The sequence below is a fragment of the Orcinus orca genome, chromosome 5, assembly GCF_937001465.1.
Source record: "Orcinus orca chromosome 5, mOrcOrc1.1, whole genome shotgun sequence".
In the NCBI taxonomy this organism is placed as follows: Eukaryota; Metazoa; Chordata; class Mammalia; order Artiodactyla; family Delphinidae; genus Orcinus; species Orcinus orca.
In genome coordinates, this window is record NC_064563.1 from 78099611 (window position 1) to 78119377 (window position 19767).

At 35.4% G+C, this 19767-nt stretch overlaps 1 protein-coding gene across 13 annotated transcripts in view; it reads left to right on the top strand.

Annotated features, from left to right (window-relative positions):
• LRCH3 (leucine rich repeats and calponin homology domain containing 3) overlaps positions 1 to 19767 on the top strand; it is a 116556-nt gene that overhangs the window by 79470 nt on the left and 17319 nt on the right. For 3 of the 13 annotated variants that reach the window (XM_033403834.2, XM_004278802.3, XM_033403843.2), the window contains 7 exons: positions 3407 to 3458; positions 3843 to 3992; positions 7374 to 7424; positions 9105 to 9158; positions 13856 to 13927; positions 17652 to 17700; positions 18548 to 18655. In XM_033403834.2, coding sequence (XP_033259725.1) covers positions 3407 to 3458; positions 3843 to 3992; positions 7374 to 7424; positions 9105 to 9158; positions 13856 to 13927; positions 17652 to 17700; positions 18548 to 18655 — 536 coding nt within the window. The remainder of the gene's footprint in view (positions 1 to 3406; positions 3459 to 3842; positions 3993 to 7373; positions 7425 to 9104; positions 9159 to 13855; positions 13928 to 17651; positions 17701 to 18547; positions 18656 to 19767) is intronic. The other 10 variants (XM_049710337.1, XM_049710339.1, XM_033403836.2 and 7 more) reach the window with 8 other exon arrangements.

Genomic DNA, 19767 nt, shown 5'->3' on the forward strand with positions numbered 1-19767 from the left:
AATGCAAGAGATTTCTGTGCATTAATTTTGTATCCTGCTACTTTACCAAATTCATTGATTAGCTCTAGTAGTTTTCTGGTAGCATCTTTAGGATTCTCTATGTATAGCATCATGTCATCTGCAAAAGTGACAGTTTTACTTCTTCTTTTCTGATTTGGATTACTTTTACTTTTATTTCTTTTTCTTCTCTAATTGCCATGGCTAAAACTTCCCAAGCTATGTTGAATAATAGTGGTGAGAGTGGGCACCCTTGTCTTGTTCCTGATCTTAGAGGAAATGGTTTGTTTTTCACCATTGAGAATGATGTTGACTGTGGGTTAGTCATATATGGCCTGTATTATGTTGAGGTAGTTTCCCTCTATGCCCACCTTCTGGAGAGTTTTTATCATAAATGGGTGTTGAATTTTGTGAAAAGCTTTTTCTGCATCTGTTGAGTTTATCATATGGTTTTTATCCATCAGTTTGTTAATGTGGTGTATCACATTGATTTATTTGTGTATACTGAAGAATCCTTACATTCCTGGGATAAACCCCACTTGATCATGGTGTATGATCCTTTTAATGTGCTGTTGGATTCTGTTTGCTAGTATTTTGTTGAGGATTTTTGCATCTATATTCATCAGTGTTATTGGTCTGTAATTTTCTTTTTTTGTAGTATCTTTGTCTGGTTTTGGTATCAGGGTGGTGGTGGCCTCGTAGAATGAGTCTGAGAGTGTTCTTCCCTCTGCTATATTTTGGAAGAGTTTGAGAAGGATAGGTGTTAGCTCTTCTCTAAATGTTTGATAGAATTCACCTGTGAAGCCATCTCATCCTGAGCTTTTGTTTGTTGGAAGATTTTTAATCACAGTTTCAATTTTAGTGTTTGTGATTGGTCTTTTCATATTTTCTGTTTCTTCCTGTTCAGTCTTGGAAGGTTGTACTTTTCTAAGAATTTGTCCATTTCTTCCAGGTTGTCCTATTTTTATTGGCATATAGTTGTTTGTAGTCATCTCTCATGATCCTTTGTATTTCTGCAGTGTCATTCTTTTTCATTTCTGATTCTGTTGATTGAGTCTTCCTTGTTTTCTTGATGAGTCTGTCTAATGGTTTATCAGTTTTGTTTATCTTCTCAAATAACAGCTTTTAGTTTTATTGATCTTTGCTATTGTTTCCTTCATTTCTTTTTCATTTATTTCTGATCTGATCTTTATGATTTCTTTCCTTCTGCTAACTTTGGGTTTTTTTCGTTCTTCTTTCTCTAATTGCTTTAGGTGTAAGGTTAGTTTGTTTATTTGAGATTTTTCTTGTTTCTTGAGGTAGGATTGTATTGCTATAAACTTCCCTCTTAGAACTGCTTTTGCTGCACCCCGTAGGTTTTGGGTCGTCGTGCTTTCATTGTCATTTGTTTCTAGGTATTTTTTGATTTCCTCTTTGATTTCTTCAGCGATCTCTTGGTTATTTAGTAGCATATTGTTTAGCCTCCACATGTTTGTATTTTTTACAGTTTTTTCCTGTAATTGCTGTCTAGTCTCATAGCGTTGTGGTCAGATGAGATACTTGATACGATTTCTGTTTTCTTAAATTTACTGACTGAAAGCCAGCTTTTTGCTCAGTTGCCTTATATATTAGTTTTCTAGTGCTGGTATAACAAATTACCACAAATTTAGTAGCTTAAAACATACCTATTTATTATATTACAGTTGTGAGAGATAGAAGTCTGGGCAGGCTTCTCTTGTTTCTCTGCTTACGGCTTCACAAGGCCAAAGTCAAGGTTTTGGATGGCCTGGATTCTTATCTGGAGAACCCTGGAGGAGAATCCACTTCCCGGCTTATATAGGTTGCTGGCAGAATTCAGTTCCATGCAGTTATTGACTGATGCAGTTAGTGTCACACATACTGCTGGTAGGTTCAGTAAGGTGAGGGCTAAGAAATTAACTATTGGATTTGGACATGTAAAGCCTCAGACTTGAAGAGAGCAGTTTTCAGTGAAGTTGTGAGGACAGATCCAGATTGGTGTGGGTTCAAAATAAAATGGGATGAAATGAAGTAGAAACAGCTGGATTTAACCAGCTTTTTAAAGAGGTTTTGGTATAAAAAGAGAGTAAAGAAATGGGAGTAGAAAGAAGGTGTATATTAAAAGGTTTTGCTTGAAAAACATTATTAAAACATAGTGTTCAAATCAGGGCACATAAACCCATTTGAGATGGGTTTACATGGTCCTTTCTGGGTTTTTTGGTGTAGTTTATCTACAGATGGCCAATAAAAGCTATAGGAAATGTTAACAGTGAAATTAGTAGTTTGGGACAAATTTGCAGTTAATGCCAGTTATTCTTCTCCCAGACTAGTATATAGTACTGGAGTCACTCATCTCACATTAGTGGTTATATCCCAGTTAAAAGTCTTACCCTACCAACCCACTCTCCTCCTCTTATCTTGTCAGACTTGTGACTGAGGACGCACTGATTAGGAGTGCTAGGATAAAGGTTGACAAGGATTAGTAGAAAGTTAAAGAAGCTTTTCCCTAGCTTTAACGTTATTTTAAACCTTGTATAGGAAGTTATTATTAAGTAATTTATTTGGTAGTTATTTATTCTGTTCCTTTTAAAAATTATAAACAATTTATTCTGTCAAAAGTTTTTTAATGGCTAGAAATTTTTTTTAAAAAAGAATTTTGTGAAAACTTCAAAGATTTGGAACGAATATAAGAAAAAATCGTGGCATGAAAGAGTATAGTAGAATAGCTTAAGTTTTTGGTTTCTTACATATTATATTTTTAAAATTCAGGAATTACAACAGGGAATATATATCAAAGTATAAGAGTTAGCACTGATAAAACTGAGAAGCAAGTTTTACTGTTTTTTTTTAAGCATCAAATCAGGTTTCATGTTTTTCTAAAAGATAAAAATCAACAAAATCTTTACTTTTGTTGTTAAAATTGCTCCTTCAATTAAAATGGGAGTAGGAGTGCTTTAAACGTGCAGTTACAGGTTCTGTAGTATTCCAGATTTCTGCTGATAAAATGGCTTTGTGTATAAACCATCTCCATTTACACGTATCTTGTTTCAGTCATGATAGTAAAGAAGATTGTAGTACTTAGTGTGCTGTAAAGAAACGATATTGTTTGAGAAGTGATCTCAAATAACCGTATTGTCAGCACTGGCTGACATAGACAGTTGTTAGCTATCTGTAGCTTCATCAGTGATATCATCACGTGAAATGTGAGTTGGAGACATCAGGTGTTCCTGTAGCTTAATTTAGTGACTTGGGCTCAAGTTTACAAAATGCAATTGGTCTTTCAGTGCTGACCAGACAGTTTGCCTGCTGATTAATAGAAAGCTGCATTAACAATAAAATTCCACTTGTCTTTTATCTATCTGTCTGTCTTATCAAAGAGTTTTTTCTTTCCTTTTTTTCTTTTTTGGGTCAGGGTTCCAGCTGAGCCATCTTCCCTCTTATCACTATCACCAAGTCATAATCAGGTAAAAACATTTTTTTCAGTTTTAGTTTGTGGGGTTTTTTAAATTAAGATGGTTTTCTTCTTTTATAATACTTAAATTACAGTTAATTGCCAAATATCTGTAAATTTCATTACCTGTCTCTTCAATCTACAGTTAATATAATATGTGCACCTTATGCTGGTAACAGTGTTTTTAGACACCAGACAGAACATAAGTCTTTATAATACATGTAAGAACACAGTGCAAAGATGGGAAAAGATTAGCAATAAACACATCTGAAGAAATGCTTGGTGACTGCAAAGTAAAAGTTGCTTGGGTCAACAGTAGTTTCCCAAATTGATAAAGAATATTGGTAAGTTGATCTTTATCGCTACTTGCATATGCAAAATGATACTTTTGTTCTAGTTTTCACATGCAGACTTGGAACTTCATCGGAGAAGAGAACAATTAATAGAACGTACTCGGAGAGAGGCACAACTTGCTGCCCTACAGTATGAGGAAGAGAAAATAAGGACCAAGCAGATTCAAAGAGATGCTGTCCTGGACTTTGTCAAGGTGAGCCCTTTGGATTCATTGAATGATATTCCTAACGTTTCTTAGAAGTAAGTGCTTATTTGCTTTCCTGAGGATGTCAGATTTTATTGTCTTAATAAAAAAAAAAGAGTTGATATCTTAATTATATGAATTCTCGAGTAAATAGTATAACTGTCTCCTGCTTGTGATTAGATTAATTGTCCTCATATGTAGATAGGCTTGAGGACAATCAGAAGTGATTGATCTTGCTTTTAGGACAGTGATAGTCTCTACTCTTAACTACCTATCTGTCGTTAGACATATCACTTTACTATCCAGCTGCCATTTCCTAAATCTCTAGTGTATCAGGAAAGTGAAAATGCTTTATGTAAACTGTAAAGTGCCATGCAAATATAAACGATTGTTATCTGAACCTATCACTGACTTCCTTACCTCTAGGGAATACCAAAAATTTGCAAGGCTCACAGGTTTAATACTTCAGTCATCTTTGATTCTTTACTTTCTGTTTTCTCCACATCTACTCAATTAACAACCCCTGTTAACACTTCTTTTTTTAATCAGCCTCTGTAGTTGCCTCTAAACCTGGTTCAATTTTTTGCCTGTGTTACTTGTCTTTTTGTTCTGAAATCACCTTGGGAATTTTTTCTTTATAGTTAAATAATTATTTATATTTTTGCTTGTTTAATATCTGTCTCTCCCAGGAATTATCTGGTGGTCCAATGGTTAGGACTCCACGTTCTCACTGCGAAGGGCCTGGGTTTGATCCCTGGTCGGGGAACTAAAATCCCACAAGCCACGTGGTGTGGCCAAAAACATACACACACACGCACGCACCCGCGCGCACGCACACACACACACACACACACACACGACATATCTGTCTCTCCCATTTATCCGTAAACTCCATGAAGACAGGGACCATGTCTGTCATGTTTATTCACTGCTATATCGCTAGATTTAAGCAGGTCTTAGCCCCTAGTAAAGCTCAATAAATATTTTTTAAATGAATGATTGAACAAATGAATCACTCATCTTCTAGCTGCTTTCTCTCTTGTTTCATAACTCTAGCCAAAGTATATCTTCTTTAAGTACCATACACATAATAAATTCTCTTATATTTTTTCAAATGTATCAAGCCTGTGATGATGATCTCTGATGCTCAGGGAGGATAACAATTTTCCTAAGGTTAAATATTCAGCTAGTAAGTGGCAGAGCAAAGATTCTAATCAAGACAGGCTGAACAGAAAATGGAAATAAAGCTGATGGAAAATAAACAGTTTCTTTAAAAAAAAAAAAGTCTAGATGGTAACTAGACTTATCATGGTGATCACCTTGTAATATATAGAAATATCAAATCACTGTCTTTTGCACCAGGAACTAACATAGTGTTGTAGGTCAGTTATACTTCAAAAACAAACAAACAGACAAGCTAATAGAAAAAGAGGTCAGAATTGTGGTTACCAGAGACAGGGCATGGGGGAAGGAGAATTGGCTGAAGGTGGCCAAAAGGTACAAACTTCCAGTTATAAGATAAATAAGAGTTAGGGATGCAATGTACAAAATATATGTTAAATGTGAAAGTTGTTAAGAGAGAAAATCCTAAGAGTTCTCATCATTTCATCTTTTTTTTTCTTTTTCTTTTGTTATCTTTATGAGATGGTGGATGTTCACTAAACTTATTGTGGTAATCATTTCATCATGTATGTAAGTCAGATCATTATGCTATTACACCTTAAACTTATACAGTGCTGTATGTCAATTACATTTCAATAAAACTGGAAAGAAAAAAAAAAAAAGGACAGGCTGGCTCCAAACCCTGGTCTATGACCAGAATGCTATACTGACTCTCAGTAAACGATAATGGCTAACACATACTATGTCCTAAGTGTTGTTCTATACATTTTACATAAATTAACTCATTTAGCTTGCCTTCTGTAGAAGTCATATAACTAGTAAGAGATAATTACATTGTAGATAGCTTTGATTAAATGTCAAATTAGAGTTTGATCTTGAACAATTAGGCAGAAAAGAACAATTTTAGTTCTTAAGCAGGAGAAAAGACAGGGAAGCTACTTCTGAAAAACTAATCTACTCATGTTAGAATATGTTAGAAAGAGATGAGGAAAGAAGGAAAATGAAATAGAGAGTAATTGCAATAATTAGATTAGGGTACAAAATGAAGGCATAAGACTAGATGATTTCTAATTTTCCTAAGGAAAGGCAGTGTCGTCCTGTGGTAAGGGCTTAGAATCGGAAATATCTGAATTTGAATCCAGCTTTGCTACTTGGTATGTGCTTGACTTTTGGAAAGTTACTGAGCCATTCTGTGCCTTTATTTTCTTCATATGTTTAATGTTTAACTATTAAGTATTAATTATTTCAGAATTATTATGGCTTCACCTATTTACTAGTATGGTGTATGCTGCACCCCCTACTACCACAAAGGGTTTTATAAATTAACTATAAGAGAGATTTCAAGAGAAGCATCATTATGTCTTACATAGATGTGTAGTGAATGTTAAATAAATCACTGAAAATGAGTGAAAAAAAAAGGTTCCAAAGCAAGGGTTTGAGGCTAAAAGAATGGTTTTAATGGGAGTTAGCTTTGTGGAAAGAATGTTGGATTTGGGTTCAGAAGGCATAGGTGCAGATCTCAATTATGCTACTTACTAACTTTGTAACCTTGCACATATCATATAACCTCTCTATCCTCAAGTTTCTCATCTTTAAAAGAATATGATTATGATGTTTGTTTATCTCACAGAGTAAGAAGAATCACTTGAGATACTGTGTATAAGAACACATTGTAAAACACTCACTATACAGATACTGTGATATTATTAATTGACATAATAACAGAAATTAGCAAATTGGGGGGAAATACCCAGTTAGTATGGGAAATTGAGGGGTTTTTTTGGTTACGTTGAACAGGAGATGACAGTGGGGTTTCTAAGTAGAGAGGGTCCACAGGCATTTGAAAATGCGAGCCTGGAATTTGGCTGATAGGAGAGAGCTAAAGCTGTTAGCATTAGAGTGATATTTGAAGCCATTAAAGAAAGAGGATGATTTCATTGAGAGAATTTAGTGAGAGATTACCTCTCTATGAATGTGTTTATATCCATGTACATATAAAAAACATAGTTTTTTAAAATTTCTGTTTCTATAGATGCTTATAGACACAGGAAAATACTGTTTGCCAGCTTATTTTTGCTTTTCCTCATTTAAATTGTAAGCTATTTAAGGGAAAGGGCAGCGTCTTCTAACCAGTAGATCTAGAAAAACACCATACACGAGAGATACAGAGATTAATGTGAGTGATCATTTTAGTAAATAGCATTTTTCATTCCCAGTGTTCTAGATTCTGACCAGCTTCCCTTTTTTGGGGGGTGTGGGGTTATATAGCAAAAAGCGTCACAAAGTCCACAAAAACAACACTCCCCCTTAGACGGTGAGGTAAGTTTATATAATCACCTTTCTTTGGAACTTTTTATTATTGCAATGAAAATGAAATGTTTTGCATGTGATTATCATATGTTTTCAGTGATCAAAATGTTGCCATTTTCTTTTTTCCCCTCACAAAATTCTTACTAGGGAGAAAAAGACACAGGCCAGGAAGTTTATCAGAATCTATAGATTGGGGTTTTTTAAATCTATACACATCCGTCTGGAGATTATTTCCCTCCTCCCATCCCGAGCAGAGTTACCATCTCCCTCATCCATTTTCAGAGCTACTGTGTAATGAGAGATTGTCCTGAGAGCTGTATCTGGCACACGTGAATGGTGTCGGTATTAAACAAAAAACTCTACATAGTATTTCAGCTTCAGTGCTCATTTCCTAAGTGTGTATATTATTGATTATACTTTGTACACATTAGTTTTATAATATTAAATAGTACATTTTCGTTTCAAAGTAACATGTAACATGTAAGATTAATTATTAACCTTTTAAAAATCTAGGCACCTAGATTCTGTATTATAATGATGTCCTATGCAAAAAGAAAAAAATAAACTAGATTGTAAATTTTATTGTTTTAACATGTGTGCACGTTTAGTGACATTTACATTTTGAAATAAAATTTATGATTCATTATTTTTTTAAAAATCTGTGTACCTATTTTGACCTGTTAAAATGAAGCTTATTACTAAATGAATATTTTATTGTACTTGGCTTTTTCATTAGCTATTTTCCCTTATCTTTGCCTTCTTATTTTTTCAATTTATGATCATTACTTCCTTAAAAAATGCATAAAGGCATTATTTCATGTGAGTGTTGACTTTGATTTTTGTAAAATAAGTTATTTGAAAACCTAATACATGGGGCTTTACAAGCATCAATCTTCAGCACAATGTTTTCAAAGCACAAGTGTTTCTGGAATGGTAAGATGTATTGTTTGAAATGTTTTAAATTATCCATTATAAAGTTTTTTTAAATCTTATTGGACATATAATAACTATTTTTGGTTATTTATTTGAGGGCTTATGCATTGGTATAGTACCTGAAAGATTCACTCAAGCACTTTCCAGTTGTCTTTTCTTCACATGGTAATAACTCTGTACAAACCTTTGGCAGTCAAAGTTTGATAAGTTAATACACTCTTTCTTTTTTACCCAACATTTCCTTACTGGTCATTCTGGAGTAATTCATTATCTGAAAACTAAAGCTCCTCAGGAAAATAACATGTATAGTTTTAAAATTTCCAGTTGTACCCTTGTTTTGTCTGAGAAAGGTAATGAAGAGATGCCTAGACTAGAAATCATGACTCTTGGGTTTATTGTTTTAAATTTGTCACTGGCTCACTAAATGACCACAAATTCTTTATGTTACTGCTACATCTTCAGCTTTCTCTTCTCAGAACAGAGAATAATTCCTATTCCCCTCCTTGCTTTAGAAAGCTTTTATGCAATAAGATCATATTTGCAGTTGTTTAAGTTCTTTGGGAGAAAATCGTTACTCAGAAACAACTTATTAGCTATTTTAATGCATGAACTCTGAATGATTGTGAATGTGGTCCTGTATGTCAGCATCTTCACAAGTATGTGTTAATATGTCTCTTTGCTTGTGTATTTGTGAAACTCGTCATGTGTGTGCATAGCTTGTTTTTGACATTGCTTCATTTTTCTCCACCTCTCCAGTGTCCCTTCCCATCCAGAAGGTCTCAGCACACTGATGATAGTGCCTTGTTAGTGGTAAGAACCTTGCACAAAATGGAATTTTACATTGCTTTGTCTAGAGATTTGGGGAATAGCTACTGTACTTTTCATTCTGAATTGATCTAAATACCATAAAACATGATGAGCATCATTACTAAATGCTTTACAAATAGCTAGAACTGTCTCCCTACATTACTTTTAATGATTTACCCAGTGTTCCAAGTGTTCTGCAGATGTGATTCAAATATCTTTGTTAGTGTTTCCAAAAGTAAAACATTTGCATTGAGAACCATATTGGCTTTGTATGTGTGTTTGGAGGAGAGGGAATAATATATTCGTTTTTGAAATGTTTCTAATTCCAGGTGAACTTTATTAATCACTGTTTTGTCTTATAAGTCACCTGTATGATGAATGGTTCCCTTACTTCATGATGCTAATTATACAAATGTATATTTGGCATCCTATTTTATTATCTGTTTTAACCTACTGAAAATCCCAAACTTTGAGATCTCAAGATTATCCCTCCATACCCATTTTATATCTTAAACTCAGGGAAACATTAACTTGGAATGCTGTCTACTGATCTTTTTTTTTTTTTTTTGCACGGGCCTCTCACTGTTGTGGCCTCTCCCGCTGCGGAGCAGAGGCTCCGGACGCGCAGGCTCAGCGGCCATGGCTCACAGGCCCAGCCACTCTGCGGCATGTGGGATCTTCCCGGACCAGGGCACGAACCCGTGTCCCCTGCATCGGCAGGCAGACTCTCAACCACTGCACCACCAAGGAAGCCCCACTACTGATCATTTTTAATATTGGTTTACTATTTTTTTTAATTTTGTATTTGATTTTATTGGACACATGCAAATTTAGAAGATACATTAAAACACACTGGTTTACTTTTATTGCCTGTTTCATCAGCTGAAAATGAGTATAACTTCAGAGCTTTATTGAGAGTCTTACTTTGTCAGCTTTGCAGGAGAATTCTAACCATGTACATAATTGCTTTTCCCATCATGTTTTATGTTATTTTTTTCACCATAGTATTGAAGACTAGCAATTCAAAAGCCTATTGTCTGTAGCAATTCCTGTCTTAGGAGCTAGTAACTGCCGCCATTGTGCATACTACTGCATGAACTGCATACTTGAGCATGAGATTTCTATTACATAAACTTTCATTGTCAGAATTTCTGTGTTCTGTAATCATCATTTCCTTTAAGATGGCTATAGCACATTTTAACTGGCAGTCTTATAAAGAAATAAGCCTCTGGAGTTTTAGTCAAAGTTAATTGGCATGAGAAGCAAATAACAATTTAATGTAGAAAAATATTGAGAGCCTATGGTGATCCAGACACTTTACCAGAATTATCTCATTCACTCCTCACAGCAGCCTTAAGAGTTAAGGTTAAACTTATCATAGATTCATTTGTAAAATGATTACTGAGGCACCAAATGTTTTGTCCAGAATGTGACTTCTCCAAGGTCACAGCTAGTAAGTACAAGGCTGGGTTCAAATCTAGATCCAAGTGACTTGAGAACGTGCATGAACACTGTGCTATATTGCCTCCTGTACTGTAATTGAAAATACTTTGAAACACTTTAGGAAACTGAAGATGAGATTTAATAACACATATAGTAAGTGCTGAATGCCCAGGCGTTTTTGTCAAGGAAAAAGTGGAATTTGGAAAAACAATAAAATCCCCTTAGCGTGAAATTTGTAATTTCAGCCATTTTCAAAATACATACACTTATATTTTACTTAACAGTATTCATGTCTGGCCTAAATTAGATGGCCTTTAAAAACAAGAACCATGTCTCACATATTTTTGCATGCCAAATAGTGTCCAACATGTATTACAAAAATAGTCATTTTTTAAATCATACCTCTGATCTTCTCAAAACTACTTTTCAGTGGCTTCATATAGTAGAATAAAGTCCATATACTTTTTTTTTTAGATGTATTATTTATTTTATTTATTTTTTTGGCTGCGTCAGGTCTTAGTTGCAGCATGTGAGCTTCTCTCTAGTTGTGGCGTGAGCGTTTTCTCTAGTTGTGGCGCGCAGACTCCAGAGCACATGGGCTCTGTAGTTGTGGTGCGCAGGTTCCAGAGCCTGTGGACTCTGTGGTTTGCAGCACACAGGCTCTCTTGTTGAGGTGCGTGAGCTCAGTAGCTGTGGCGTGCAGATTTAGTTGCCCTGCTGCATGTGGGATCTTAGTTCCCCGACCAGGGATTGAACTAGTGTCCCCTGCACTGGAAGGCAGATTCTTTACCACTGGACCACCAGGGAAGTTCCAAAATCCATATACTTCTTAACACAGCCTACAAACCCTTTAGAGTAGGTTCCAAACTTCTTAACATGGCCCATAAGCTCCTGTGTACTCTGGGTACTATGTATCTCTCATCTCTGGGGTCATGCTATATCAGCATTTTTTCAGCTCTGAAAATATGGCAAGCCCTTTCCCACCTCAGGATCTTTGCAAATGCTCCTCCCTCTGCATGGAATGCCTCTCATTCCCTGCATATACCCGTTGGTTAATTCCTACTGATCTATCTGGTATCAACTTAAATATCACACCCTTAAAATGGCTTTTCTGCAACACCCCTACCCCCAAATCAAATTTGTCTCCACTGTTCTTTTTTTTTCTTCATAGCACTTTTAGGTGGGTGTTTATTGTTTTGTATCTCCCCCTCTCCCCCACCCCCAATAGACTACTAGACTGTAAGCTTCATGGGCACAGGGATATTCTCTGTTGCACTTACCTATGTATACTCAATCCCTACCATAATTCCTGGGATATATTAGTTGCTTAATAAATAATTCCTGAGTGAATAATTCCGGATGTATTCTGTACATCTAATAATTGCTCATTAGGGGAGTTCCCTGGTGGTCTAGTGGTTAGGATTCGGCGTTTTCACTGCAGTGGCCCCAGTTCAGTCCCTGGTTGGGGAGCTGAGATCCCACAAGCTGTATGGTGTGGCCAAAATAAAAAAATAAAAAATAAAATCACAATCAGAAAAAAAAATCTCAAAAAAAATTGTTTCAAGATAAGTTCTGATGATATAGCAAGTAAATGTTGGATTTGATTTAAAGACCTTGAAATATGGGATTTGAAATAACTGTTGGTAATGTTTAATATCAGTTACACTAACATTCTCTTAGGATTGCCCTTCAGGCTTCTGTTGCTTTCATATATGTCCCACATGTATCTACATCCCATCTCTAGACACTAGAAAGGATCTAGGCTCATTTCACTTCCTCTTCCTTCCATCCTTTTTTCCTTCTTTGCCAGCATAGTGGCTTTTAGCCTTTTTTTTTTTTTTTTTTTTTTGCGGTACGCGGGCCTCTCACTGTTGTGGCCTCTCCCGTTGCGGAGCACAGGTTCCGGGCGCGCAGGCTCAGCGGCCATGGCTCACAGGCCCAGCCGCTTCGCGGCATGTGGTATCCTCCCAGACCGGGGCACGAACCCGTGTCCCCTGCATCGGCAGGTGGACTCTCAACCACTGCGCCACCAGGGAAGCCCTAGCCTTTTTATATTTGAGATTGACAGTAATTCAAGTCCATTTGATCGTAAGGAGGCCCAGGAAATCTAAACAGGTGAAGGCATATACAATGTAAGACTGCTGTCACAGCCTTGTTCTTTGGTACATTTCTTTCCTCACTTTCTTCTGCCTTAAGATAATGTTGCAGTGTGTGTTACATGCTTTGTTTTGCACACATGAAAAAGACATTGCTATCTATCAACTCATTAAAAATATAGTTGTATTTATCATATTGACCATCCTACTCACCTTTTCCTAAACACCACATGTGTTCTTGTTCATTTATCCCATGATTCAGATATTTGTGATTGTAGTTTAAATTTTTAAAAATTATTTAACTTATAAAGACTTTAATATCTTTAAGCCTTTGGCATTTTTAATAGATACAATCTTACTCAACACCCTTTGTGAAAGTTCTGTCTTCTCTGATTTCCACTCCCCACCAAATGAAAAAATTGTCATGTTTTGAGCAGCTTTTATCTGTAATAAAAATTCTGTACAATGGATTCTAACACTTACTGTCTCTAATTGTATCTCTAATATATCTAACTAGTTTTATGTAGGCTGGTGAAAGGATAAAGGATTCAAAGAAAAGGAAAATTGTACTTAACTTCTCAGAGGTCATTTGGACTTTTACAGAAGCAGAAATGAAATGCTGGTTCATCCTTAAGGTGTGATGCAAAATCCTCATGTCCTGGCTTCTCACATCAGAGCCATTAAACTGAATTATAATAAATCTAATTTGGATTAATATTGAAAAGATGTTGCTCTTATTCATGCCAATTCTGATCAGTTAAAATGAGCTCTTTGACTGGATTTGTTTCCCCTGTCATAGGAACAGCACAGGACTCATTTGTTTCTAAGGCTATTTTGCTAAAAAAAATTTGATGTACTCAGTTTTATTTCTATATAAAATCATGTTTAATAAGTCATGCCTTTCATTTCTTGATTAATGTGGTATGAGGTATTGAAATAATTTGAATTAAACAGGTGGAAAACTGTGTTTAATGAATTATAGGGTTTTTCCCCCCAACTATTCTCTTTCTGCCCTATCAATATCTTAGTAAACCATTTGAAAGTTTGTCAGTGACCTTTCCTTTGCTAATTTTACTGACAAGATCTGCCTGCCTGCCTGTCTGACGTTTTGCTAACATAAATGCTGCCTTCTGTTTCTTCTCTTTCTCTTTTGCCATTTAGTCGCTGTCAGGTGTGAATCAAGTGGGCTGTGCTGCTACCCTGCCTCATTCTTCTGCCTTCAGGCCTCTTAAGGTATATCTTGTTATTGTAATTTACCAGGAACTTTGAGGAGGGGATTTGCCCGGGAGATCTTAAATTTCCCAATGGATTGGTCTAACAACAGTCTGAAATCTAGAATTGTATGAAATATAACTAAGCTTATGAAGCTAAGTTTAACATTAATTTCACTTGAAATTTTTTGGAAGTTTTATTATGCCAGAAACATAGAGCCTTTGTTAATTCTTTATATTGAGATTTTTGTTTGAAATGTCCTTCTAATTTTCTTATCAAAGGGTTGGGGTTTTTTTGTCATGAGTTACTATGTTACTTTGGTTAATATATGATATTGAGTTAACTCTGTTGTCTAATGTGCATGCAAAATAATTTGAGTATCAGTCCCCCAAAGTGTCACTGCCAAAACCCTATTACAGTAGAGGTCAGCAAGCTATGGTCCCTAGGCCACCTGTTTCTGGAAATAGTTTTAGTGACATACAGCCACGCCCATTTGTCTATGGCTGCTTTTGCACTTAAAAGCAGAGTAGGAATAGTTACAATGGAGATCACATGGCCTGGAAGTCTAAATTAAAAACCTGTGGTATTTTATTTTTTAAAGACCTCTAGGGATGGTAATTCCATACTTATTATCATATGATACCTAAGAAATGATTCATAATCCTGACTGTCAACAAGGTCCTCTCCTTGTCTAACTTATATCTGTCCTCCTGTGGTTTACACCTATTTCTTCTTTTCTTTCCAGAGTGGAGATTTTCTAGTTACTTAGCAGTCCTTATGTGGAGAATCTTTATATTTGAAAACTGTTATGATGCCACCCGTGTCTTCTCCGTAAATAAGCTTTGGCCCTTTTATGTGCCTTTCCTAGCCTGTTTGTCCTTATGAACTTTCACAAGTTCTCTGCCCTCCATTTTGGCTTCACAGTTCCCAACTAGAAATATATCCCTCATTAGAGCCCACGTAGTACTGAGCATGAAACAAGGGTTATTCACGTCTTATGCTGAGCATTAGGTTGGCTTTTTCCATTTTGGTATTCATTTTGCTGTGTATCCATTGTAATTCTCAGATGTTTTAGTTATATTCCTAAATGATAATTAATTTCTAAACTTTGTATCTTTTGTTTTCCTAAATATTTAATTTTGCTTTTCGAACATTTAAAATTTTCTGATTTCCCGGAATATTTTCAAATTCTTGCATCATGTCCTTCTAAATGCTGACTCCAACTTTATAACATCTGTAAACCTGATAAACCTTCTCTCTGGTTATTATTGAAGCTACACATACCTGGATGACACCTGATAAAACTTTATAATTCTCTTCTATATTAACCTTTTGCTAGCCTTTCTCAGCTAGGTTCGTTATTTGAACTACAAAGAAAATTATTTGAGGGACTGTTTTCAAAATTTTTTCAAGGAAGGTATATAACTAGTACCATTCTAGGTATATAGGAGAAAAGTTAATTCGTTACACTCAATGGATACCTTAGGGCATTGGGGCTTATCCTCCCCTAGAATTTTAGTTGAGTAAGGCCAAATCTGAATGTGCCAGAAGTTGTGTAATGTCTAACATTCTTCCTGTCAGACCTGCTGCACTGTCAAATGATTAGTTTAAAAATATTTATTCTTTATTTTTTGGTATCTCAGTTACTCTGCAGCAGGTATATACTACATTTAGGCATGATTTTATTTCTTTTGTTGCTTAACTAGGCACTAAAAGTTGACTTTGTATCAGTTTCCATTTTTTGCTCTCCAGTTCTCCAAAAGTTCTCAGATATACCAGTCAATGGCCTCAGCGTGATTTGAACTAATTATTTCAGTATCCTAGAATGTAAGCAGTTAGATTTATAGTTTGAATAAAAATATATTTTTAAAATCACCATTTTGTAAGTCCCCTCTTTTCTGGCTTTGTTTTTCATTACACCCAACTGTATGTTATCTTTTGGTATTTCTGGAGGTAGAGAACATTTGCTGCCATTCAGTAGAATGTGTTCCAGCTCTTCCTTCTAATCTAATAGAGTTGTCTAATAACTTTATTGTTTATTCCTAAATATGTTAAAGTTTCTAGTCTATCTCACTGTAATAGGCCTTTTTAAATTTAAAATTTTTTTCCTCTGTATCTGGAATAATCTCTACTTTTTATGTTTTTCTGTTTGTACCATTGGTCCTAGCTTTCTCCTTCTACCTCATCTTCCTTGAAAATAAGGAAAGTATTTTGTTTCCTTAAAAAGATATCCAGCTTTTGCCTCATTGGCCCATTTATTCCTTTTACTAGTGCCTGTTGTTCTTATTTTAAATTAAGTTTGTTATTTAAATTTTCATTTCTTCTCAGCATCCTAAACTTAGTTTATTGGCATCTTTAAACTTGATGAACATGTTGTCTTTTTCACTAATGAAGATGTAATACATTGCTTCACTCAGGAGCGCAGCTTACTTTTTAAGTCTTAATTCTCGGTCTAAGAGTATCAAACCAAGGAAACATTACCACAGAATTGTCTTTCAGATCAGTCCAAGAATTTTCTCAAGAGCATGGCTTCTGTTTATTTACTTATTTATAGCAGTTAAAATTTCCTGTCATCATTAATCTCACCTGACCCAACTCCAACTTCAGATAAAAGATTTCTGAAAATATTGAAAACCAAAAGGGAGAAAAAAACATGGGAGTGTGTATGTGTGTGTGTATTTGTGTGTGTGTTTTAAAGTCATTCTGTTCAAAAATGTGTCTCAGTTATCATAAATTATTGAGTACAACTCAATGGTTATTGAATATAACTAGCTATCAAGGCCTGAAAACCTGTTGTTATTCTAGCTTTTCTTGATTCTACTCCTCTGCCAAGTCTTCAATATTTTTAACCCAGCTAACCAATGCTTCCTCTTAAATTAGCTTAACTCTGTTCCCTTTTTTTAGGTACACTCTATACCAGTTGAGCTAGTTCTTCCTCCTTCTTTACAGTTCCTTCGGTCAATAAATTAAAAACATCTTGGATTCAAATACTAGTCTCGAAATACAACTATCATCTTTAAATACCTCATTTCCTAACTGAAATGAAGAAACCTTCATCACTCTTTCTTAAAACATTACTCAAGGAGGGGGGTAGGAATACTTTAGAAAGTATGTCAGAAAAATACTATTATAAAATAAAATTTTATTCTCTTCTATACATTCCCCAATAAAATTTTCTGCCTTAGGATGATTTCATTTTTCACAGTCATAGGAAAGGCCTGTTATATAATAGGACTATCTTTAGAGAATGCATTACATAGATCTTATATTCTCTAGAACTAAATAAAGTTTGGCCTTGGGGGGGTGGTGGGATGAATTGGGAGATTGGGATTGACATATATACACTATTGATACTATGTATAAAATAGATAACTAATGAGAACCTACTGTATAGCACAGGGAACTCTACTCAATGCTTTGTGGTGACCTAAATGAGAAGGAAATCCAAAAAAGAGGGGATATATGTATACATATAGTTGATTTACTTTGCTGTACAGTAGAAACTAACATGACATTGTAAAGCAACTGTACTCCAATAAAAATTAATTTAAAAAAAACTTTGGCCTTAAAAAATATTCAGAATTATTATACAAATTCTCATTTCTAGACTTAATTTTGGAGGAGAGTTGCATGTTTTTTTTCTTTTATTGATATAATCCCAAATGTGGAAAGAGGTACTTTCCATAAATGTGGAAAGTACCTCTTCTTGAATAATAATTATTGATGTATCTATGTTTCTCCACAGAATGATCACAGATCTAATGCTATATCAAGTTCACCTACAACAGAAACAGGTAATAGACACAAAAGTGCAATTAACCACTTCCCAATTATAATTCTTTACCAGGATTTTCCTGATAAATTGCTCCTTAGATGGCTGTGGCTTCCTTTTCTGAAATGAGAAATCAGGCACAAAATTGGGAACTCTGCACATTTTTCACTTTTTAATTCAACTAGTCGTTCAACCACTCAGCCATTTGATATGAAAAAATGAGCAAGAGCTAGCAGGGCTGTATGTTTGCAAGAGACTATATTTAATATATTAACATTCATTTTGCCTTTATTGAATACCAAAAGTAACATGACAATTAAAAATACATACAAACAGGGATTTCCCTGGTAGTGTAGTGGTTAGGATTCCAGGCTTTTACTGCCATGGCCTAGGTTCAATCCCTTGTTGGGAAACTGAGATCCCACAAGCTGTGCAGCCCAGCCCCCCAAAAAATAAAAATACATACAAGCAGCCCTCCCACTTTCAGGGTTACTTTTCTTTTCTTCTTTTTTTAAGTATTTATTTATTTGGCTGCTCCAGGTCTGAGTTGCGGCATGTGGGATTTTTAGTTGCGGTATGCAGGATATTTTAGTTGTGGCATGCGGGATGTAGTTCCCTGACCAGGGATCGAACCTGGGCCCCCTGCATTGGGAGCGTGGAGTCTTAACCTTTAGCTCATGAGGGAAGTCCTGGAGGTTACTTTCCTATACCAGATTTTCTATTAATAAACAAAATTATCATTTTATATCATTGCAATATTTAACTTTTTTCTTCATTTGCCATTTATTGAACTTTTGTCATGTGTCTGTTATTATATTTAATTTTTTCCATCTTCTTTAATCTTATTTTGCTTTTCCATGCTGATTCAGTTCATCATTCCCCTGCATATTCTTTTCCTGCTGCTATTCAGAGAAACCAGGCCCAGCGCCCTGAAAGTTTCCTTTTCAGAGGAGCTGTCAGGGCAGAAACAAATAAAGGTAGGTGGCAGTGCTAAAAGGGGCATTGGGGGGGGTTGGGGGATGGTGGTTATACAATGACATTATACATTACATGCTTTTAAACTTCTACCCTGGGAATTCCCTGGCAGGCCAGTGGTTAGGACCCTGCGCGGTCACTGCCAGGGCCCTGGTTCAACCCTGAGTCAGGGAACTAAGATCCCGCAAGCCGCGCGGTGAGGCCAGACAAACAAACAAATAAATAAATAAACTTCTACCCTGAGATGTCACCAAGGCAAAAGTTGTAAACTCTGCGTTTGTCTGTGATCTCACTGATATTAAAGGAAGAGAATCTTAATCTTGTTTGAAATCATTTTGGTCAGAAAGTTTCTCAGTACCACCTAAAAGCAGGTTATAGTGTTTGAACAAAAAAATTACTCTTTCAGGGCTTCAGGGAATGTCCCTTCTCTCTGTAGTGTGCTCTTTTTCAGATTTTTCTGTTGGTAAAAGCTGTTTTCTGTGTTGTTAAAGAAATGAATCAGTAATTTTAAAAAAACCACACTATTTAGTCTCATGGTTTTTAGTTAATGTGGCAAATTTCTGCCTGACCCCCAAAGAAGTTACCTAGAAGTGGAAACAGACATTTCACTCCGAAAATAACTATTTTTAACATAACTGATAGATACACTCACAGTGAGATTTAAACTCAAACCAGAGATGCACTGCTGGTGGGATTGTTAATTAGCATGGAAAACTGTTTACATTATCTGCTAATGGTGAACCCTTGTATATCCTATAACTAGTAATTTTGCTTTCTGAAATATGTACACATCTGTACCAAAAGATATGTCCAAATTATTCATAGCAACATTATTCATAATAGCCCCAAACTGAATGTCCATCAACAATAGAATGGATAAATAATTGTGTATATTTGTACAATGGGATACTAAATAAGCAATGAAAATGAACACATTAATATACATAACAACGTGTATAAATCTTATAATGTTGATCAAAAGAAGCCAAACATAAAAACATACACACATATAATACGGTTTTATATGTAGAAAGTTTAAAAATGGACAAAACTAATCTGTGGTGTTAGAAGCCAGGAGGTACATAGTTAGAACCTGTGGTACTAGAAATAACTG